This window comes from Cantharellus anzutake (assembly GCF_015039405.1).
Source record: "Cantharellus anzutake strain C23 chromosome Unknown EI90scaffold_129, whole genome shotgun sequence".
Taxonomy (NCBI): Eukaryota; Fungi; Basidiomycota; class Agaricomycetes; order Cantharellales; family Hydnaceae; genus Cantharellus; species Cantharellus anzutake.
In genome coordinates, this window is record NW_024067079.1 from 10,788 (window position 1) to 34,443 (window position 23,656).

Here is a 23,656-nt window from a genome sequence, read left to right on the forward strand (position 1 = left end):
TAAATCTCGTAAATCTCACTAGAAATCAAACTGATGGGAACTCTGTCCCTGCACTATGTCTTGAGCCTCTTTGGCTTCGTATTCGCCGCTCTGGGCGCTGGTAAACTTTGCTAGAACTTCATGTTCTTGTTGGGAGCACCTCTCTGTTGGGGGAGTCCTTTTTGTAAATACAGGAAAGAGGGTAACTATAAATATGAAAGAAATACGCGTGGAAATCCGAATGATCCGACGGGTCTATGACGGCAACAGATCCACAAGGAACACTTAAGAAAAAAGCAATATCAAAGCAATATTGATGTTGTTAAGGAAATAAAGAACCATGGCGATCGGAACAACCGCTGAACCAAATGCGTCACTCGTAACATCGTTCGACTCGTGTTAACAAGGGCTTTCCAACGATACCAAATTCGTCCGGATCGGTGGAGAATTGATGGAGATATGGAGGAAGCGGCGGAATATGCGGGTGACAGTTACCCAATTTGGAAACTGATGGTTGTCCGTGGTCAGGAATGGCTTGAAAAAATCGGAAAAATATGGAAAACGTGGAAGGGGTATCTGAAACAGTGGTAGATGTGTTTAGGGAGTGGGGTGCTTGACATGGGTGGTAGAATCGCGATAATCGGCTTGTTTGCATGGTACCGGCTGTGCCCACCTACACCGTCCGAAAAATTTTCAAGAGCTCTCCAAAGAACAGAAAGCTGACGCACTGGCCCGGCTTACTGCCTGGCGACACAGTGCTTGGTTCATGCTTCCTGAATCACTGCAACAAAATTTTACCCCAGGTCATATCATGAGTAACGGGGAGGTCAAAAAACTGACTGAACGGCTACATTCCTTCATGATGGAGCCAAAGCTGTCCAATTACTTGGCAGGCATGAATACGGTCTCACACATGACACTGTCCCAGCAGGAGACACTGTGGGATCTTATCCAGAAGTTGAATGACCAGTATGCAGCACAAAACCAGAGGCGCGAGTTGACAAACAAGGCCAAGAAAGCAGCAGGGAAAGGTGGTGCTGCAGAACGGCAGGGGGGAAAAGGCAAAGGAACAGAGGGAGAAACACCGCAAGTCTATGCGAGTCGAGATATATCAATGGTGGAAATGGTGACAGGGCCGCGCATGATCAAACTCACTGAGCGTGCAAGGTATAGTCTAGATGCAAAACAGTGAAATATCATCAAATAGATTCTGTATATTTACAATCATTTTTGATAAAAGTGCTTATCTAGAAACTTTTGCAATGCTCCCTCTTCGAGCTTTGCAGTTCCTTGCTCAATACCGTCCATTGCCAAAAACAACTGGACTCGGCCAGGTTGGTAAATATGGTGTTGCTGTGTAAGATAGGAGTGGCCAAGGTAGTTGATGTCTGTCTGGATATTGGCCTTCGAGCGCCCAGAATATATGTTGCTGAGGCCAAATTTTTGCAAGATTGTCTGCCCAAGTTCTTTCAGTGGCACAATGTTCAGCGCAACAGCCTCACGTAGAAAACTAGAATCGAATTTTGCCAGGCGACCATTGAAGACCCACTTGAGCCAGAAGTTGTTGTGTTCTTGAAGTAAATCTCGTTCGTAACCCTCACCTCTGCCCGATGGACTAATGACATAGTTGTTGAAAACCGCATCCTTCATCTTTTCGGTGAAATGAAACCATAAATCGAGGGCTTGGTGCAGTAACTCTTGACCATAATTTGTCGCACCAGCCCCAAAGAACCAGACACAAAGCCACTGTTAATTATATATCAAGGATAGAAAAGATGAGGAAAGGTCAATGCAATGCACCTTAATGACCTCAAAAGTTCGACCAATGTCACTATCTTTTATACTTGATCTAAATTCCCAGTATAGTAGCATGTCCCAGTAGAGAAGTATGTTGTTGAACAGGAGGACATCACCACCCGTGTTTGTGTTCGGGGAATCTAGGGGGGCACTATCATCAAAGCAATCCAGATTCTCGTGGTCCTTGCTGCGATGTTGACTCTGACCAGCTGGTAAAGATGATACTCCATCCTCACCATTATGATCAGCATCGCTGCTGTCATCTGAGTCGTCAGGGCTCAAGCTCACCACAGCATTCAGCTCCTGTGGTATTGGGTAGAGGGAATCGCGTGCAGGATCGATGTGTCATTGGAAATATTGGATGGAATGTTGTGTGTCCTGATGAAGTGCCATGTAAGCGGATTGTGTCGATGCAAATGTTGCAAAAATGGTTTGGGCCACATCATGTAGCTCATCAAAGGTACAAGTCCAGAGAAAGCGGCCAGGGGACAAATGGAGATTAAGCTCTTCTATTAGGTGTGGTGGGCGATTGAGGTTGGAAATGAAGAGGGATGATTCTTTCTGACGAAGGACGGCTCTGTAGAAAGAAAAGGGGTTGACACGTCAGAGTGATTGACAATAGCTGGATCATACCTTGCATAATGAAGAGTCATTGTTGCAAGGACAGTTTCTACAAGCCTTTCAGCTGGATAAAACTCCGGGTCACTGGAGTTGAGTTTGCATCTGAGTTTTTCCGCAGCGATGTGCAAACCGGAGTCACCCTTCATGGTGCTTGGAGCCCAGTGAAGCCGGAAGATGCCTTTGATGAAAGCCCACCTCATGTGCCATAATTCCGTCAATACAAGTGCAAATCTCTGAGAAGTAAACCAGGAAAGTCCACAAGATGTATGTCGCTTGAGGGAACGGAGCTTTGCAGCCATTGAGCAATCGCCGGATATGGAAATCATCTGGCCATCCAACTCCTCTGGCTTGACTCCAAGTTGGCGCACCAAGAGGTCTTTTAGAACTTCACGATTCCCAATATTTTGCACTTCATCATAAGAACTGGTCTCCATTGGGTAATACTCGGTCTTCTGAATCTTGACAGGATGCTTCGCAAAACGATGGCTATACAAATGTTGAACAGCGCCGCGATGTCGTTCGAGGCCAGGAAGATATTCAAGAAGGATCTGAAGGATATTGGTGGCTCCAATTGCGGCTAGATGGTCAAATTGGATGTCACCCCAGATCTTCTCGTAAGTGATTTGTTCCCTTCGGACTGAGGCTCGCCGTCGTTCATATTCAATCCCGTCAAAGGCCCCCTCTGCCACATCATGCTGGATAATGAGTGTCGCAGCGGTCCCACTTTCTAGTGATGTGCAACTGTCGAGTGATGGGCGCCATAAACGATGGTACTGATTGAGATTGTCGTAGACCAGATGAACTGAAACTTTGTTTTCCACCAGTTGGTGCCCTAGTGCTTTTAGATTTGCCGATGCACCCTCAGCTGCCATGTGAAGTCGATTGTGAGTCGTACTGTGTGCAACAATGAGACCAATTCGACTCAAAATTGAAATTGTTGTTTGGTTGGTGTTCGTCACAAACATCAACATGCTGAGAATCGATTGAATGCGATTGATTCGCTGATTCCCAAAGCTCAACATCATACATAGTGCAATGGTACAACCCTAGGAAAATAACAAATGTGTGTGGATCCATTATTTTATTTTGTCATCATGAAATCGAACTCACAAGGTATGGATCTCGGACATGATTTGAACCTTTCCCATCTCTCTGTCATATCCATCCCCGGCCAATGACTTCCGGTACCTCTGATCCCTCCGGTCTACCTCCGCTCCTTCTTCACTAACCTCAGAGCTCCCGTATTCCGCAATCCCCTCGGTACCCCTCGATGGTCACCACCCCCTCCTTTCAATTACCTATGCCTCCCTAAGTACGGAGCCCCGAAGAGTTCCGGACAGCTCCGACATCTGCTAGCGCACTCCCGCCTCCGCTAAGCAATACACTCGCCTGCCCTGCAGAGTCCACCTTCGGGCCTATCCCTCCTTTCCGTTTCTGGGTTATTGCCTGCCTTTCCGTTAACCCTGTAGCCCGACTCGTCGGTAATATTCAGTCGGCTAATGTTTAACCCCGTTAGCTCCGCTCCGCCATTTGCGGACCCATCTTCGCTGTAACCATATATATATCCAACTTGTACATAGGTTACACTTCAGCAATAAAATCGACTAGAGTTAACCCCCTTCAGTTCTGGTTGCCAGTTAGTAAGTTAGGGCACGGACATGTTACTAGGCACAGCGCTCTTGGCATAAGTCACTGAGGCCGAAGCCCTCCGCCACGGAGACTTTCCTTCGTCTCAACCTGGTCTCTGACACTCTCTTCCCACTTGCTGCATGTCCCTTCAGCGACATCGCCCTCTCATCGCCAACAGCAATTGTTGTTAATATTGTCCAAATGACTGGCACTCTTGTCATCATCACCCACTGTGTCTCCTCCACAGAGAACTCGTTTATGGTCTCCCATGAGAAGCCTTGCTTCTCATTGTCCAGGTTGCGTAATGACAGCTCCCTTTGTAGCTGTCCGGTCTCCCACTGAACACACCCGATAACTTGCTCAACAAAATACTTCTGGAGTGCCTCAAATGAGCTATCGGTAAATACTTGCAACTTCCTGACACATGGCACATTCGCATTCTCCTTGGACTGGGGGAACTTCACTGGGATTCCATATGAAGGTACACTATGTGTTGGCCTGTCCTTTCTTCCATAGCGAGCCATTGGGTGTTTGGTAATCACGCGTACAAAATCTAACGGTCAGTTTGACTTCCTCTGGCCTTGCAGGAAGCTGTCAGGGACGCGTCCGGGGTAGAGAGGGCCCGGGGGTAATGCCCGGCACTGAGGCCGTCGCGGGGTGTGGAGCGGGCATGCGTACTGGCAGGCCCGATCCGGGACAATGGTCCCTGGCCACTCAGACTGAAGTGGAGAATGTGTTATTATTATTAAAGGGGAAAACTATACTACTTACCTGAAGTGGAGAATGTGAGAAGAAGGTTACTTCTTCGGTTCCCACTTCAGGTACATTTATGTACATGTGGCTTGAGTCACATGACGAGTGCCACATCATCCTCAGAGACAGCCGCAGGCATCTGGGTGTCCCCGTGGGGGATCCCGAGAGCATCCACTGCATGCGCACGTGCTGGGCACAGCAGGAAGCCATCCGGGGTGTGTGGGCCAGACGGGTCAATAGTACATCAATACAAAGGAAGATGGTCCATGTAGATAGAAGGAAATAAACAGGAAGAGGAAGATGAGAAGAATGAAATAAAGAAAGGAGAAGGAAGAGGGAAAAGAAAGGGGAAGAGAGGGATGGACAGCGGGGAGCGGGTGTGGTGTGGCCGGGTGGGTCCGGGTGGACCCGGGTCAGGCGGGTGTGCCCTGACAGAAGCACATTATCTCGGTCCTTGTGGAAGGGCTCATGTCCTTCTTGAGCAGCTCATCCTGGTCCACGATGTTCATCAAGAAGTCCCCAATTGTGAGCTGCTGAGCACGCAAGACTTCAAAGACAACCTCCACTTTTCTGGCTAGGTGCTGCTTTCTATGTTGTTCGGCTCGGGTTGAGCGACTGACCCTCGAGCTTCCACAGACCTCACACATAGTTATAGGCCGATCACCATAGTCGGACATGAGGTTAGGTGCTGAAGCTGAACTGGGCAACATCATAGACCAAGGAGACTTAGGGTACCATGTGTAGGAGCCCGAGGTTTGGGTAGGGAACGCTGCTGGGGGTGGTGACTGTTGAGTTCCAAAGCCAAGTCCGAAAGTTCCAGAATTCATCGAGGGCATTGTTGGATCCAATGATCAGTGGTCATTCACTCTGACCCTCTTGGACGGTGAGAGCAGCTCAATGGTGACATGTGGATGAGTCGAGGCTGACACTTTGCGCTTAGTGGAAGGTGGTCAGCCCCGCTGTGGTAAGCTACCGGGTGTTGCATTCTCATTTTGCATGGCTATGTTGTGGTAGGATTGGATTATTAGTGTAAGTATTTGGCGATTTAGAAAATAATCTTTACATGGAGATTTTAGAGATTTTTGTCGTGATGTATCAGATATGTGCTGAGGCAAAAGGTAAATACAAACAAACAACCCTCCTCGAGTTACGCAATTCCTTCATGTCATCATCTCGGAAAAACCTTGGGTAAGACCCTTTTCTTGCAATTCAGTAGACCCGACATTCAGTAACCCATCAAGTGAAACCAGCCTCTCTTCTTAAAGAGAGGCTGGTCACCTGCCTAACTAACTCCCCAATTCGAAGAAGACTGTGGAAGGCGGTGAAGCTAATCGCCAAGAACAATCAATTGTCAAACTCCATCAAAATGGCGTAACGGTCCACTAGAAGATGGAGATGCTGTGATTCAATCAGTAACTTCCGCCTGATTGGTTCCCCATCTGTCCGTTCTGCACCGCAAAGGACCCCAACAATGAGCAGGTGCCTCCTGATGGCTTGAGCTCCCAGATAGAAAGGTTGGAGATGATGAACAATACCCGATAGGTACGAGATAATCGTGTGGATGGATATAGGATTACCAGACCTCCTGGTCTGCTTCGCCATGTAACAAATGAAAAAGCTGATCGTTTCGGGAGTTGGATCGATGTCACGGTTATGGATGTTACAAAAGGTGATGTACGAATTAATACCGGATTGATATGCTGATCTTGTCAACGCATCCAGAGCATTTGACAAATAAATTGCTTGTTGACTACAAAGACGATCCATTGTCCACGGGGCATGCTTGGGCTGACGCGCCCTAACACTCAAGAGCGAATTCATTTGCGGAGGACCCCCAGCGATTCCCGCTGGGGTTTGAATAGAGCAATGTTGAGCCCAGGACGCAAACGTTGGGCAGTATCGAAAAGTTGACGTGATAAAGCATCTGCGACGGTATTTTTGTCACCCTGAATGTGGACCACTCACACATCTAATCCGAAGTCCATCATAGTCTCGACCACCTTGAAACACAATAACACATAGTTCGGTTGTGCTGCCAAAGAGTGAAAGATATCCACGGTATTCATCGAATCTGTTCATAAAAGGATTTGTCATGGTTTATCAGGTAGGTGAGCAGCCCACTTGATTGCCAAGACTACTGCTAAAGCTTCGTTGAAAAAGGTGTCCCCAAATCGGAGATCCGACTCCTCGATCAACACAACAAACGCTAGGTCCAGAGTGGGGGACCAAAAGGCCAGGCCAACATTCGAAGCATCGGTCAAGAAGACTAGATCTGCATCTTGTTCTTGCCATGAACAGGCACCCAAAAAGTTGACTCCTGGCGAACTCGCGATCCATTGGATAAACCAAGATAGATCCTGAACGACCGACTTATTCAGCTGAATAGGAGCCAAGGCCAGTTTTTTACCCCATATCTTAGCATACGAAGATTGAAGTGTGGGTCTTAGGAGGGGGTAAGCATTTAGCGCCCAGTTACAATAGCCTAACAGCCGCTGCCATTCCCGCAGTGGATGATGACAAAGTTTCCCAACTAGAAATGATTCCACATCTCCGATCAAAGACCTTCGTTTATCGTCGGGCATCAAAATCGTCATTGACTCAAGGCAAACGTGGAGACCTATTATAGTAAGCTGTTTTCTGAATTCCTGTTTCCTCTTTTCGTGTGGTATTCCGAGCTCATCGAAAAGTCTGAGTAGAGCAGCCTGCTTCCTCGGGTACTGATCGTCATAAGGAGCATAGAGCTCAAGACTTTCCTGGGCATCAAAAGAAAAAATGTCATCAACATAATGTAGAAGGTCAGGAATACTTTTCTCATAAATGGCAATCCAAAGGATGAGCGCATAAAATGTGCACCAAATTGCGCCCGAGGCACGGTTCCCAAAAACACAACATCGATCGACATGAAATTCACCATCGATTAACGTCGCCTGTCTTGTTTGCCATCTAGGATGGCATGGCAAAAGTCTATAAGCCGAACTTGCATCTGACTTAAACAACCATGCCAGCGATCGACCAAAACTTGCGTGCAAGGCAAGCAATTGTTTTCCCAAATCTTGGAGATTGTCAGGCCTGAAAGACCCATCTACCGGGGCAATCGCTGCATTCAAGGAAAAACTACCAGCGGTGTGATCGTTGACGAGACGAAATTTGGACGATCCTGGCTTAGGAACTGCGAAACAAGGCTGCACAACCATCCCTGGGAGCAAAGATGAGCCGAACAATGAAGAATAACGGCCTAACAACATCTCGACATCACGTTGAGTCCTCATAAACATCTTTTTCTCCTCATCTTTTTCCTCCACTTGATGCAGGTTGTCATGCCCCTTCTTCGACAAAATCAGTAAACCCGGCTGCACGCATGGCCAGAAACCTGATCGAAAACCTGACACCACTGACTCTACCAGCTTGCGATTCGGGTGATGCTGCAATAATTTGTCAAGCCTATCCGGTTTCACAGGTGTTACAATCTTGAAAAGATCTGGATTTTCCTCAATCGTTTTGGATACCAAAATGTGAACAAAGTCATCAACAGGAACAGATGGAAGAGGTTCCCGAAAAAGTGTGGACGTTATGGAAGGAGTGATTGGATCTTCCTTTCCCCAAATGAAACCCCTGAGATATCGCGGGTTTCTTATCACAGCCTTCCATTCTTCAATTCTTTTCTGTCTTTTTGACATCTTTTGTAGGGCAAGCAGACCTTCGGTGTTCTCGCTCACACTTGTCGCATACATGTCGGTATCGGCAATTGTAGTGGGGAATGCCTGCATTGAAACGTCTACAAATTTCCCCGTCGACTTTACCTTGCTTCCAAAAAGCTCCTTTCGCTCCCTTTCCTCCGCTTCTGCCTCCGTAGAAGAAAGGGTGGCATGACTCAACATCGTCGAGGGTAAGTCTTGCATCCTTGGCCAGTCTTTTTTGGAACATGATGTTGAAGTCGATGACAGATTGTTCTTTGTAGGGTCCCCTGCTCTCGAAAAAGTCACGGATATATTCCTTGTAGGTACGTAATTCCCCTTTCCAGTGTGAGTAGATGTATATGACTGCGTCCGCATATGCGTCAAACGCTGTGATCCATGCCCCTTGTCCGTGGATGGCCTTCTTAGATCCGGCTTGGTCGTAAATAAACTTGAAGGGTCCGGATTCATGTACAACTTCTTCTTCGGGGGCTCTGTCGACTCGGATAGCATGGACCTTATTGAAGTCGACGTATTTGTTGAGCAAGACTGCTTCCCAGAGAGACTCCAGGAATCTTATTGGTTCGCGTTGCCAGGGGAAGGTTTCGGTAATTCCTGTGATGATCTGACCTTTTGGTGCCGGCGAAGGTAACATCTGCGTCATCTGAGGAATCGGAGGAACTCCCAGATGTGCTCCCTCCTGGTTCGTCACCATCAGAGAGGTCGAGACCGGCATCCTGGAAGAAAGTCCGTTGCTTTCATCTCCTCCCATCATCCTGACTTGGTCAAATTTCAAGCTTGCGCTTTCTGGGTCTCTCGGCAGGGTCTCGTCCTTTCCCTTTTCCTTCGTCATCAATCTTCGCTCCACCTTTCCCTTTCTCGAGTTGTTCAACGAATGAGAAGATAACTTCCCTTTGGTCGTGTAGATTGAACTGTTCAATAAGTTCAAGTACTTCTCCTCGTGCCTTTCGATAATCTTTGGTTGATGATGCCTCTTTCAGAATTTTCTCAAGTCCATCTTTGGGTTCTTTATTGAAGATCGACGTAGTTCCCTCTTGATCTTTCTGTTTATCTGCACTCGGTCCTGCCGCTGGGACGCTTTTCACAGTAGATTTGTCCATTACACCTGAAAATCCGAGTGCTTCCGTAACAGAAGTCTCCCTGGACATGAATTTTTCCCAGATGATTTTAGATGCAAGAAACCCTGGTTTCGATGAGATTTAACACAAAAACCAGGATAACGAGGAACAAGAGGGAGAAGAGCAGAGGTTACAAAGAGCAAGGAAACAACCGAAGGTAATGAAACCTAGGAAAAAACACTGAGTAAGCAATCAGGATCCCACCCACCGAGTAACCGAAGGTCACAACACCTTCCCCTCAGCGAGACCGAAAAGCTTACCGGAAACAAGAAGCCAAACAAAAAACTTCAACAAAAAACAGCTTGTAGGCCAAAGGGAATAAGACTTAAGAAATAAAAAACATCTTCAGCAGAGGTCACAACACGTACAGAATTCGTCTGAAGAAATCAATCCAGGAATGCAGCGGCAATTAACCTGAATCGGCATGACTGCAACCTCGGAAGGCACAGTATGCGTAAGGCCAACAGCAGGTACGGTGCATAAGATGAAACATCACTGGGGATTGTGCCAGATGCGGAAGAAAAACAGAGAGCGCATTTTTAGACCGACTACACACAAGTCTAATTTAATCTCGTACCTCCATTAAATAACAACATATACATAGTTGAGGTTGTTATTGTTCGAAAAATCGCGTGGAAGAGTCAGAAAAGATAATCCAACATGATGATTAAACTTGACATGCCCAGTTTGGACACTGCCCCAGAGTGGGTGACATTGGGTGAATGGCAACTGCTGGTACAAGAATTTAAGCTTCTCGATCACGAGCCTGAGAATGCCGCACGAAATTGTCAAGGGTTGCTTCAAGGTCCGCGAGTGCTGCAGCCAACCCTGGGGCGTATAATATCGGATCGACGACAACTAGCTGGCGCCAGAATTCAACGCTTTCTTCAATCACTGGGACCGCGTCGGAATGCCGTCCGAGTTTGTCGAGTGACACAAAAAGGTTCCGTAGTGCTCGAGCCAATTCTGGGGTATACGTGGTCGGGTGGACGGCAGCCAGCTCACGCCAGAGTTTGACGCTTTCTTCGATCACAGGAAGCGCCTCGGAATACAATTCGAGATTGTCGAATGATACAGAAAGATTTCGGAGCGCAAGAGCTAAATCTTGGGTATATGATACCGGGTGGTCGGCAACGAGCTTGCGCCAAAGGTTGACACTTTCTTCAATCGCTTGAAGCGCTTCAGAATGCCGTCCGAGATTGGAGAGTGATACCCTGAGCTCCCAGAGCGCTCGGGCTAGATCCGGGGTGTATGACATTGGATGGTCGGCAACTAGCTGACGCCAGAGATTAACACACTCTTCAGCCGCCAGGAGTGCATCGGAATGCCGTCCGAGACGGGAGAGTGATGCTCTAAGAATCCGAAGCCCTCGAGCTAACTCCGGGGCGTATAAGGCCGAATCAACGGTCACCAGCTCACGTGAGAGCTCAACGCTTTCTTCGATCACCGGGAGCTCCTCGGAGTGCCGCCTGAGTCGGCTGAGTGATATACAAAGATTCCGGAGCCCTCGAGCCAACTCCGGCTTGTGTGTTGGTTGGATGGCAACTACCTCACGACAAAGTTTGACACTTTCTTCGATCGCCGGGAGTGCTTCGGAATGCTGTGCGAGAAAGTAGAATGACACATAAAGACACCTGAACGCTCCGGCTAAATCTAGGGTGTATGATGTCGGATGAATAGCGACCAGCTCCCGCCACAGTTTGACACTTTCCTCACACGGACGACGCGCCTCGGAATAACGTCCAAGGTTGGTGAGCGATGCGTCTAGACCTCCGAGTGACCGAGCCATATCCACGGCGTAGGTTTCAGAGTCCACAGACATAAGGCAACGACAGAGTGTAACAGAGTCATTCGCCAACTCATATGCTTCCTGCGATCTTAAAAAGAACGAGATTTCTGCGCAGATCACCAAACACTTTGACCAATGTGTGAATGGCTTTGGCTGAAGTCCGATCAACGCTTAACTGAAGGAATACGAGACTGAATGAGACGTCGGATGAATGCTATTGATATTTCATACCTTGGCCCACTCGGGGAATGATGATACACTAATATACCCTCCCATCCTCACACAGACTTCCACCCAATGCACTATTTGCTGATCAAGAAATGTGTAAACTAACCGAGTGAGCATCTCTGGCGGCTCTTGGACTTGGTTGAGGTGATATACGATATGCTGACATGCATAATGGGACTGTTCCGACAGCGTTCCCTGCAGAATAGGGGCCAGCTGAGCCTTTTGAGACAAATGTTCGACCAACCCTAAACCCTCCAGAGAGGAGAGATCCTCATTCAGAATTTCGACACAGCGCAGGGAGACTCTGTCATTCTCCCTCCTCGCATCCACTGCAAAACGATAAAGCGTGGATGATTGTGGACTGACTCGCTCCAGGAGAAAATCACGGAATGATTGATGCAGAATACGAATCGGCATGTCAGGAACCCCAACTCCTGAAATTAGGGGGGAGAGCTCAGCTAGTGTATACCGGATCGGACACTCCAGGAACGGAGACAGAACGACATCCCAAGCTTCAACAGTTAGTGGTTGTTGCACGATCAATATTGCTCCCATCACAATCGGGTAGTCATGCACAAAGTCGTCGTTCTCCCAGTCACACTTCTCCAAAATACTTGTATACAGGTTATCCATCTTCCCCTCGGCGGGAGCCTTTGATCGGTCCGCAGTAGCATCGAGCAGCTTCTCTAGCACCTTCATGGGAGGACTAGCCCCCCTCATGTAGCGGAACACTGTACTGACCCATATGAACAACCCACCTGCCCGTTCCAAAATATCTTGCATCAATTTATCCTCCTCCCAGAGCTCCTCTTCCCTCAAATGGGGATGTGCATCTTTCAGCTTGCGTAGCTGCATCCGGATGTAGACCTTGCAGTCCTCCATGTTAGCGTCGTCCGAGAGATTGATGCTGAGGCGCTCAATAGGAGAATCAGAAGGAAGAAAGCGATCAACAAGGTCGAATTGCCTCGAGGTTAGAAAGAATTTGAAGTTGGAGGGTAATTTGGGCACATGTTCTCGAAGTATATCGGCAAGGTACTCGAATGCTTCTTTCTCGCATTCATCCAAGGCATCAATGATGATTACGATAGGACGATGGGGAAGTGGGGCTACCAGACGGAGAGGCTCAGCTAATAATTTTTTGAATTGCATGGGGAACGGGGCAGTTGGAAGAGTTGGATCTTTCTGAATGAGGGACACGACGTAGGAACGATATGCTGGGTCGTGTGCTGCCAGCGATCGAGCCATGCCGCTGAACAGATGATCCGGCCGCGATTGCTCTCCTGCCCTGAAAAAGAAACTAAGTAGTAATTCCCCATCTCTTGCGCACTCGTCTGCGACCGAGTGCGCAACGGATGTTTTGCCGGCACCGGCCACTGCCGTCAGCAGCAATACACGTTTCTCGCTGTCTCCCGTATTACGGCACCAAGTCATAATACGATCAATCAGGCCGGTCCTGGTGCCTTCCAGGCACGCCTGAGTTGAATCGTGGTGGGCAATAACGGGGCATTTAAGTTCACTAAGGAAAGAAGAATTCTCTACTCCACGAGTCAACCGATCTTGATTGATTGCTATTGCGCCAATCGTCAGGTTCGTTCCCAGCTGCGATGAGGTTAGGGTGGCAACATCGTGCGAGGATCAAGCATAATTTACCTGGAACAATGCCAAGACATCGTTAAACACTTTCTTTAAATCATCGATCCTTCCGGGTTTCTTCATGTGAGAGAAGAAATTACGGACGGCGGATCGCTTTTCCATCTTTCTGTGTAGACGAACGATTTCGGTTTTAATGCTCTCCAATGCCCTAGGAAATACCCATGTTATACTAGTACGACGGCAAGGTTTAAAGAAAATGCCACTTACTTGTCCAGTTTCGTGATGTTTTCCACCCATGGCTTGACCTCTTCGCTGGACGCATCATATGAATCCATGGCTGCTGCTACCCTGGCCACGGCGTCAGCGATGTAGTTTCCAAAATGCTCCCAATCTTCCTTATTCTCATTGAACTTCTACACAATGCAGACCGTCAGCTCTCGTTCCTGACCCAGTAAAAATATTACAAACTTTGACCTCCACGAGGATGAAGAGTGCGCCCCGGCGGCAGCATATAAAGGAGGGAGCACATTGGACGTAGCACGGATGGCGGTGAGAACTGGGACTGCCACGTTACTTCCCGTGGCAAGGAGAGCACGAGCCTTTGGCTTCAGCGACATGATGGTAACAGGCGGATTGGTGGATGGGGAGGAGAGATTTGACGCGCAACTGAGGTCAGGCGAGGGCTGCGCAGTTCACAGCCATACGATCGGCACGAGGCACAATTTGTCCCCCTACGGAAAGCCCCATTTATGCAGAATCAGGTGGTCGATCCCAGTTAGCTGTCCCAATGCTCATCTGTGTTGATCCTTCCAGCAATAGAAAGACACACACCCCGAATTTAGATGCAGTTTGGGTGTGGTATTCCCACAACGACGAGTTTGGAGTCAGACGGTAATTGCTACAGTGCAGATTCCTTCTTGACTGGATCACTTATTTCATTATGGTGGACCATGGTTATTGTCTTGCGTGTCAACATAGGGGTACTTCTGCAGATCGATCTAACGCTGATCTTGCAGCAGCCAACAATTACTGGGGCTTGCCAGAAGCTGCAGGGGTTCTAGTCATCTAGCCTCGGCCTCGAAAGATAATACTTGTGTGTTCGGGGTGCCTCGAAGGGACATTCTGATTCGGCAGTCCGGTCCGGAAATGTCGACTTCTCCAATTAGTTTCATGGTGACCGAGCCTCGGTTGTCTAAGCTTCCCGCGCCGCATGTTGGCATGCAATTCAATGGCTACGGATGGTCAGAGGCTTCACTGAGTGCTGGTCGGTAGTCGTGAGGAGGATAGGGGAAAGACTTTGCGTGTCCAACGCACTTTAACTACTAACCGTCGTAGAGCCCCTCCACACCTCTTCAAACCTGTCATCGATCGATTCATCAATAATTGGCGTTTGATGAGGGAAAGGGACTTTGGCTGCAGAGTTCATATATGAGATAGGCGGTCATTCTGGAGCTAATTTCCATCAGAGCGACGGGAAAACAGAAGACATGAAATGGCGGATAAAATATGAACGAAGCTCGATACTCAAATTCAGGGACCGCAAGAACCCGAGAGTAGCAATAAAAATAAACCGATAATTCTTATCACTTCCTACAAACTTCAGACCAGAGTACTTGCTCGCGTTGTTCCGCCCAGTCTTGCACTTTCTCGCGGATTTCGCTGCAACTAATTGTTGGACAGATCGTAAAGAAAGGAAAATAAAACCAAGATAGCGCGCAATGCTCAGACAAAATTATGAAGGGGATCGAGAGGGGCGTTTGCCTGGATATGACTTCAAATTTGGCCAACTGAACAAAAGCAACATGCTAGATATGTGGCAGAGCCATCGAACGATTCGGAAAGCGAGGGAATCTCGATTCAAATTCGGTGTGTGTCCAAGAAATAATTTATTAGACCCATGCAACTAGGACAGGACACTGAAGCATAACGCCCTAGGAAATACCCATGTTATACGACGGCAAGGTCTAAAGCAAATGCTAGTTACTTGTCCAGTTTCGTGATGTTTTCCACCCATGGCTTGACCTCTTCGCTGGACGCATCATATGAATCCATGGCTGCTGCTACCCTGGCTACGGCGTTAGCGATATAATTTCCAAAACACTCCCATTCTTCCTTATTCTCATTGGACTTCTACACAATGCAGACCGTTCCTGACCCAGTAAAAATATTACAGACTTTGACCTCCTCGATGATAAAGACTGCGCCCCCGGCGGCAGCATATAAGGGAGGGAGCACATTGGACGTAGCACGAACGGCGGTGAAAACTGGGACTGCCACATCACCTCCCGCGGCAAGGAGAGCACGGGCCTTTGGCCTCAGCGACATGATGGTAACGGGCGGATTGATGGATGGGGAGGAGAGATTTGACGCGCAACTGAGGACAGGCGAGGGCTGCGTAGTTCACAGCCATGCGATCGCCACGAGGCGCAGTTTGTTCCATGGCGCGCCTAATGGAAAGCCCTGCGGCAGATTCCATGGCCCCATTTATGCAGAATCAACTGGTCGACCCCAGCTAGCTATCCCAACAAGATCAGGCGAACCTACGGCTGTGTTCTTTTTTTCAGCTGGACCACCGTTTTCTCGCTCTCTGATTGGATTTAAGGTTTTAGCCTTGACCTCGAGTTATGACGGATCCGAGATGGAATTCGATTGACTTTAATCGGTGTTGGAGAGTCTCCTGTGCGTGTTCAGAACAGATCGGCTTTCTTTCGGCTAAGTGGTATGTTTTGACATCGATTTGTTCACGATGAATGCGGCCAAGTTTTTTACCTTCCATCCAACTACTATTGGATTAGTGACACCCGTGCTCATTGACACTTTGACTGTGTTTTCTTTCATTTGACACGTCACGTAACGACCAGGTTATACCTTGGTTGACACACTTACCCAATGATTGCGACGACACAACCTCCTGGAATCGTTCAATGTACAGAGTCTCAACAGTGCATTGAAGCACGTTCTTGCTCTCTCATTGGCTAGCCGGGCACCCAGCGTCATTCCTCGTATATACCTATATCATTCCATGGCTTTAGAGCGCACTTTCAGGGCTTGACATGACCTCACATCAGATGAAAATCTCGCCTGTCACGACCGACAAATCCTGGGGCTCCGTCAGCGGCGAATCAATGCCGATAGGCGAATCTGCCGACCCGAAACCCATCCTAACCAGCCCCCAACCCCATGTCTGGCCCCCCTGCCCTACTGCGTGAGACTTGGCCAGTAATCAGAACCTAGACCCTGCCGGTATTCCGACCCCACCCCCAGTCCCTGAGCCCCTGGCGCCCCCGGCATTCAGTCATGCCTGCCTTGTCTCCATCCGAACCACACTCATCACTTCCCGCTATGTGGTCACAGCCATGCCCCGCTTCCGTGCATTCCGCACCCTCTGCCCACTCCGCACCCTCTGCCCATCTCTGCACCTTCTGGCCACTTCTGGTTGCCCTTGACACCTCTGGTCAGGTCAACACCTCTGTACCTCTGTTGGCCTTCATGCTGTCCTTGTGTGACAGTGCTGGCAGATCAACCTCTGTTCGCGGACTTGTGTTGGCACCGCACCGACCCCGCTTATTTGCGGACTTGTATCGGCGCCGTGCGCTGACCTCCGCTTTTCCTCTGGCCATTTGTCACTTGGCAGCTTATCATTCATTCTTTGCCGAGTGCCATTTATTGTTTGCTTCCCTGCCAATATTGGCATTTGATCCCCTCTTTATTGGCACTAGGTTATTGATCTCATTCAGTTATTCATCAATAACCCTTGCCACTTATTGTTTATTGATCTGTTCCTCGTTTCCAGTTCCCGGGCTCTTGTCCTTATTTAGTTTGACAATCCCCGCTTATCTCCACGCCGGACCGCACCAGACTGACCGGCCTTTCTATATTCCCTCTTGCCTATTTATACACCTTGTAAATACTTTTGGGGACCTCAGTCTGAAATCAACTAGAGTACCCCCCTGTCTGGTCTGAGTCCCTCCTTCTGCAAAGGGGGCTTCCCCCCCTCTGAGTCCGTGCTCCTCCTATAGGTCCGCTCCGCCCGCAAGTCTTGTTTGAAGTCCGCTGTGAGTGTCAATCCATAAATACGGGATCTCCCCCAAACGTCAAGCTCAGGGCACAGCGCTCCACCTGAGTCGCTGAGGCCGCGATCCCACTCTGCTAACCTTGAACAGCGCTTCCGGACACGCCGCACATTTCCGCCCGCATATCCGCGCGCACGCTCCAACAGACCTCTGCATCAACTCCGACCCCGACTCAGACAGAAACCCATTCCGTCTTCAGTCCGACTTCTGACGGTCTGCCTGGCTCTGACAATATTCCTCACTCTGACAATATTCCAGACTCTGACAGTACTTCCGACTCCGACAATAATCCCGTCTCTGACATCGCCCCTCAATGACGACTCAGACAGTCGTAAAAAGGTGGGTACATGGGGCTTCTTTTATCATCATGTTTCACACTCCGCAAAACCTTTGAATTGTGCAGTACTCCAGGAGCGTACAACGTTATGAAGAATGGGCACGGTTTACAAACGGATGTGGAGTGTGTTCGCCATGTTAGACTCAAGGTAGCAGTGCAGAGTGTACAACATTAGCCATGGTGGGCTTGTTATTAGAATAGTGACTATGTCGTGTAAGACTCAGACTCGAATAAGAGATCTAAGTTGTAAATACCTATGTCACGTAAGACTGTGACAAGAGTTACTGTACCCACGTGACCAACTACCAGTGCATCCCAAGCGTGACACAAAATTTCTGCCAGGTGATGAACCGGGAGCTCATTTTGATGCATGACAACCCGACCGGCAGGCGCGTGACCTTGACCGTGGGAGCATGATCCAAAAGGAAACCAACATGCTGATGGTCACGTTTGGTAGCCAGAATAAATGTGATTAATTTGAAAATGAGTTTCCCTTTAAAATTTCTTTGCACCTAAGTTTTGCTCTTGCGCAACATATCTGCTCTTATACAGATGAGCCCATCCTGTACAGCGGTATCCCAAATGCACTTATCGGATCCTACTTTCCCAGACACACCCTGTCCGTCGCTGGGTTTCTCCGGTTCAAACTCCCATCATCCAAACAAATTTATCTGCATCTCCCAGTAATTCCGGCACCCTTGATGATATAACCACGCTCCCTTCCTCTAGCCTCAGCTTGGATCTTGGCTGTGGAATGTGAGCGAGGCAGACATGCAATTTGGAGGAGGAGATGAAGATTTTTCACTTCTAATATAAATATGACTAAAAAGGGCATTTGAAATATAGTTGCATAGCCACTGAGCCACCACCAAGGAATTTGCGTGACATGGGCTGTTCAACCACACCCCCAGCGTGATGCGTGACATGACCGTCATTTCGGCCAGACTGGGAGGCCAGCGTGACACGTGACCAGTAGTTGGTCACGTGGGTACAGTATACATGAGTTATAATAGGAGATATAGAATGGTTCTCACCTCAGACTCGAATAAGAGATCTGAGGGAGAAAAGACTAAGAAATTCCTCCCTTATATACACGACATTCCTGAGTGGCAACGTCGTCATACAAAGGGAGTTTTAAGTTGAATAAGAGGGGCAAAACGCCCCCAATGCCTCAAAGCGCCCCAGAATGACCGCTACGAATAACCGCTACACAACTACCCGATGTAAACAAGGTTGGTATTCTAATACGCCCACTCAACAATGATTAACATCGATGATGCCCATCCCTTTTGTGAACTTGTCATGTTTGGCCAGCGCGAGTCCCTTAGTGAGGACGTCGGCCACCTGGTCACCTGTTGGTACGTAGTCGAGTTTGACGTCACCGTTGTCCATGCACTCTCGGATGAAATGTTGTCTAACGTGGATGTGTTTAGTGTGAGCATGGAAAGTGGGATTGGCAGCTAAGGCAAGAGCGCCTTGGTTGTCGCTGAGAATGGTGTGTGGGATGGAAGGTGGACTAAGGACATCACCAAGAAATTGTTGTATCCATATGGCCTCTTTAGAAGCATGTGTCAATGCCATATATTCTCCCTCTGTACTCGAAAGTGCCATTGAGGATTGTTTCTTCGAGCTCCATGAGACAGCGGCTCCTGCGATCTTGAACACGAACCCGGAAATTGATTGATGATCGCATGGGTCACCAGCCCAATCGGAGTCGGAGTACCCTGTGAAGTCATTGTCGTGTGTCTTACCGTTGTAAACTAACTTATAGTTTTGTGAGTGATTGAGATTGTCAGAATCTGGAGATTATTGTCAGAGACTGGATTATTGTCGGAGTCGGAGATTGTGGCAGAGTTGGAACACTGTCAGAAGGTGGATAGAAGGCAGATTGGGTTCTGTCTGAGTTGAGGTCGAAGGTGATGCAGAGGTCTGTTGGAGCGCACATGCGGATATGCGGGCTGTCCGGAAGCACTGTTCAAGGTTAGCAGATTGGGATCGCGGCCTCAGTGACTCAGGTGGAGCGCTGTGCCCTGAGCTTGATGTTTGGGGGAGATCCCATATTTACGGATTGACACTCACAGCGGACTTCAAACAAGACTTGCAGGTGGAGCGAACCTGTAGGAGGAGCGTGGACTCCGCGAGCACGGACTCAGAGGGGGGGAAGCCCCCTTTGCAGAAGGAGAGACTCAGACCAGACAGGGGGGGTACTCTAGTTGATTTCAGACTAAGGTCCCGAAAGTATTTACAGGATATAAATAGGCAGGAGGGAAATGTCAGGGGACGACTCCCGGGTCCCCATGACCCTCCCCTATGGCCCACAGCCTCAGGTCTGGCCAGCCCTATCCAGGGCACAATCTACTGTGGGTCAGAGATGAGAAGGAAGTTAACTTCTCATCTTCCCACAGTGGCCACAATACATCGAAAACTTCCGGAGATATCCGGAAGTCACATGAGACCCGAGACCCGAGGTCCGGGCCATCCGGCTGCACTGAGCATCTGGCACAGGGCGTGCGTGGGAAGTGCAGCAGCCGGGTGCAGTCGCGGGTGCAGGTGCGAGTGCAGGTGTGGATGCGGGTATGGGCTAGGTCAGGGTGTATGCCCTGACAGGAAACACAGAAGGACCGGTTGGTCCGGCACGGAAATAAGCGGGGATTGTCAAACTGAATGAAGGACAAGAGCCCGGGAAATGGGAGGCAATGAACTAAACAAAAGCGGATCAAGTGCCAATATTGACAGGTAATAAGAAGTGCATCAGCACATGGATCAAGTGCCAATATTGGCAAGTTAAGTGAATGAATGGATGAACAATATAGGCACTCGGCAAGGAATGAATGGTATGCTGCTGAGTGACAAGATGGCCAGAGAAAAGCAGAGGTCAGCGTGCAGCGCCGATACAAGTCCACAAATAAGCGGGGTCGGTGCGGTGCTGACACAAGTCCGTGAAGGGACATGGAAATCAGCGCGGTGCTGACAAGTCCGCAACAGAGGGTGGTCCGTCAGTGCCGTCACAAACAAGGGCAGCATGATGGCCAGCAAGGTTGGAGGGGAGTGTTGGCCTGACCACAGGGTGTGGAGGGCAACCAGGAGTGGCAGAGGTCCAGAGGGTGTGGAGGTGGGCAGAGGTACAGATGCGGGTGGAGGTCCGGATGCGGGCAGAAGTCCGGATGCGGGTGGAGGTCTGGATGCAGTGCATGGTTGATAGGGCAGGGGGCCAGACATCGGATTGGGGGCTGGTTAGATTGGGTTTCGGGTCGGCGGATTCACCTATTGGCATTGATTCGCTGCTGACGGAGCCCCAGGATTTGTCGGTCATGACAGAGATACCGGAAGATGTGGTTGACAGCAATGAGGTGATCCTTCCAGGATTCGCAGAATACTGACTAAGAGCGCCCACTGCATACACAATGTCAGGACGCATACCTAGTATGGCGTACATTACACTGCCGATACGAGATTGATAATCGCGGATATTGACTTTGGGTGCATCGAGTTGGGGTAACTTAAAATTGGATGCAATTGGAGTTGAAATAGGGCAAGAATTAGTGAAATTAAAACGAGAGAGGATGTCTTTAACGTAGCGTGACTGGGAGATATAGATTAAGTGCCGCGGTTGATCGCGAGTGATCTCGAGTCCTAAAAACCAGTTGATCTTGCCAAGGTCCTTCATATTGAATGCCTTCATGAGTTGGGCCTTTTTGTGGCTGAGTAGTTTGAGGCTGTTAGACAGAATCATGAGATCATCGATGTAGAGTGCAATGATACAGAAGATCTTCCCCTTCCCATGCTGAACAAACACAGCATGATCAGAGTCGCATCGGAGAAACCCAAGTTTCCCGAACTCCTCTTTCGCCTTCTCGTACCAAGCTCTGGAAGCCTGCTTCAGCTCATACAAACTTTTCTCTAACTTCCAAATCATGTCATCCTTCCCATAATTGGCACAACCTGCTGGTGGCTTCATATAGATGGTGTGTTCTAGGTCACCATTCAAGAATGCGGTTTTAACATCCATCTGATGGACTTCAAGATCAAGCTGTGCAGCGATAGCAAGTAGAATCCGGATTGAGACCCATTTGACAACAGGTGCGAATGTCTCATCGTAGTCGATGTGATAAACTTGACCAAAACCTTTGGCCACAATCCTAGCTTTATAGCACTCAATCATTCCATCAGCCTTTTTCTTTAACGCGAATACCCAACGACACCTGACGATATTACGAACCTCAACCTCATCAGTTTTAACTGGAATGTACGTCCGGGTTTCTTTGAGGGATAGTAGTTCGTCTTGACAGGCTTCAAGCCACGGTCGGAGTCAGGTCTGTTCATGGCATCATTATAGGCGAGTGGAACTTCGACTTGTGCTATGTGGGCATGTTCAACGCCCACTGGTTGGGTGTCTATAGGTTGATTGGTTTGATTGTAGGAAGTAACAAAATAGCAGTCATCGTCATCTCGGATTCGCGTATGCCGTTCGCGCATTGATCGTTGGGGAGCTTCTGGGATGACCTCGTCCTCCACATCTCCCCCTAAGAGTTCATCACCCTGTCCACCATCCCCGACTTCCTCCTCACCGTCATCCATTTCATCGATCTTATCTCCAATCTCCTCTCCTTCTCCCATTCTTCCATCACCATTACCATTTCCTCTTGCCTCTTCATCCTTATCAACAACATGCAATGACGGCTCTATGACAGAGGACTCAATCGTGACGCGTTTGGGTTCGGGAGACTCCTCAAAGAAATGTACATCGCGAGATTCATGAACCTTGCAGGCTTCAGGCTCGTAGATCACAAACGCCTTCTTGCCAACAGCAAGACCCAAGTGGATTCCCGTGATAGACCTAGGGGCAAGTTTGTCCTGTTGCTTTTCGGGGATGGCAAGTGTAGCTTTGCAGCCGAAGGTACGTATGGTGGAGACTGACGGCTTATTTCCCATCCAGAGTTCATGTGGAGAGATGCCATCGGGGAGTGCGGAGTGGGGAATGATGTTTTTAATGAGCACAGCATGTCGAAGTGCATAAGGCCAAGCTGTTTGACCCACATGCAACTTCACGCTTTTGAGCATGGTGATCATCATTGTGACGAGTGTTTGGTTAACTCTCTCAGCGACGCCATTTTCTTGTGGTGTATTGGGATTCGTTTTCTCATGGACAATACCAATCTCCCTGAGGTAATGGGAGAATTCATTGGAGAAATACTCACCACCACCGTCAGTGCACAGGATCTTTAGTTTCTTCCCTGACTGCCGTTCAGCTTGGGCCAAGAAATCTTTGAACATTTCAAGCGCATTGCTTTTCTTTTTGATCAGGTAGATGGTCAGGTATCAGGAGTGGTCGTCAACGAAGGTGATGAAGTACCAATATCCTTCGCGAGTCACAGTTTGGACTTCGCAAACATCGGAGAACACACGTCCAAGAACTTCGTTTGAACGGGTGAGTGTCTGTTTGGGAATGGGGGAACGTGTATGTCCTGAGGCCTCGCATTCTTTGCAGTAGGTCGAACCTCCCTTTCCATCTCCAACTACTTCCATACCCATGGCCATCCCACTACGGACCATCTTCAGTATCGACTGAGTCGAGATGTGTCCTAAGCGGGCATGCCAGACATCAAGAGATGCTGTTGCCATTGTTGTTCGAGCAACTAGTGTGGTATCGACATTCCCAGTCCCAAGATTCTTGGTGATGAATGCAGATTCCAGTCGGCTGACGATGCAGGGTAGCCTATAGAGGCCATTTGATGCCTTTGCAATGCCGAGTAGCTCATTGTTTGGGTTGAGGGTCTTACAGCAATTAGTCGAGAACTGGATTTGCACTCCAACGGAAGTTAGGTGTGTAACGGATAGGAGGTTAGTGCCAATCTTTGGACAGTAGAGGACGTTGCTGATGATGATGTGGCGATCGTTAGTCCCATTATTTAGGACAACTTCGATCTGTCCCTGGCCAGTAGCAAAGAGAGCTCATTTATCACCTAGGTAAATTGGTCGAGGAGGGTGGAGAGGTGAGTACATTGAGAACCAATGCCGGTTTGCGCAAATATGAGATGATGCAC

The 23,656-nt window shown here is 48.8% G+C and overlaps 4 protein-coding genes across 4 annotated transcripts; all 4 read right to left on the reverse strand.

The window, feature by feature from the left end:
• Positions 1-1,203: 1,203 nt before the first annotated feature.
• EI90DRAFT_3134990 (uncharacterized protein) lies at positions 1,204-3,269 on the reverse strand (the record flags this gene model as incomplete). Its single annotated transcript, XM_039064700.1, has 4 exons — positions 1,204-1,725; positions 1,780-2,079; positions 2,218-2,353; positions 2,410-3,269. The coding sequence occupies 4 exons, from the start codon at positions 3,267-3,269 to the stop codon at positions 1,204-1,206; spliced, it is 1,818 nt and encodes a 605-aa protein (XP_038908941.1).
• A 1,923-nt stretch (positions 3,270-5,192) lies between these two features.
• Positions 5,193-5,883, reverse strand: EI90DRAFT_3159093 (uncharacterized protein; the record flags this gene model as incomplete). Its single annotated transcript, XM_039066216.1, has 2 exons — positions 5,843-5,883; positions 5,193-5,779 (listed from the first exon to the last, which is right to left on the reverse strand). The coding sequence occupies exon 2, from the start codon at positions 5,613-5,615 to the stop codon at positions 5,193-5,195; it is 423 nt and encodes a 140-aa protein (XP_038908942.1). The 5' UTR covers positions 5,616-5,779; positions 5,843-5,883.
• A 4,454-nt stretch (positions 5,884-10,337) lies between these two features.
• EI90DRAFT_2946132 (uncharacterized protein) lies at positions 10,338-13,040 on the reverse strand (the record flags this gene model as incomplete). Its single annotated transcript, XM_039055334.1, has 2 exons — positions 10,338-11,534; positions 11,613-13,040. 2 exons carry the CDS (start codon positions 13,038-13,040, stop codon positions 10,338-10,340), a joined length of 2,625 nt encoding a protein of 874 aa, XP_038908943.1.
• A 2,142-nt stretch (positions 13,041-15,182) lies between these two features.
• Positions 15,183-15,770, reverse strand: EI90DRAFT_3159095 (uncharacterized protein; the record flags this gene model as incomplete). Its single annotated transcript, XM_039066217.1, has 2 exons — positions 15,378-15,770; positions 15,183-15,332 (listed from the first exon to the last, which is right to left on the reverse strand). Exons 1-2 carry the CDS (start codon positions 15,525-15,527, stop codon positions 15,183-15,185), a joined length of 300 nt encoding a protein of 99 aa, XP_038908944.1. The 5' UTR covers positions 15,528-15,770.
• Between the last annotated feature and the right edge of the window lie 7,886 nt (positions 15,771-23,656).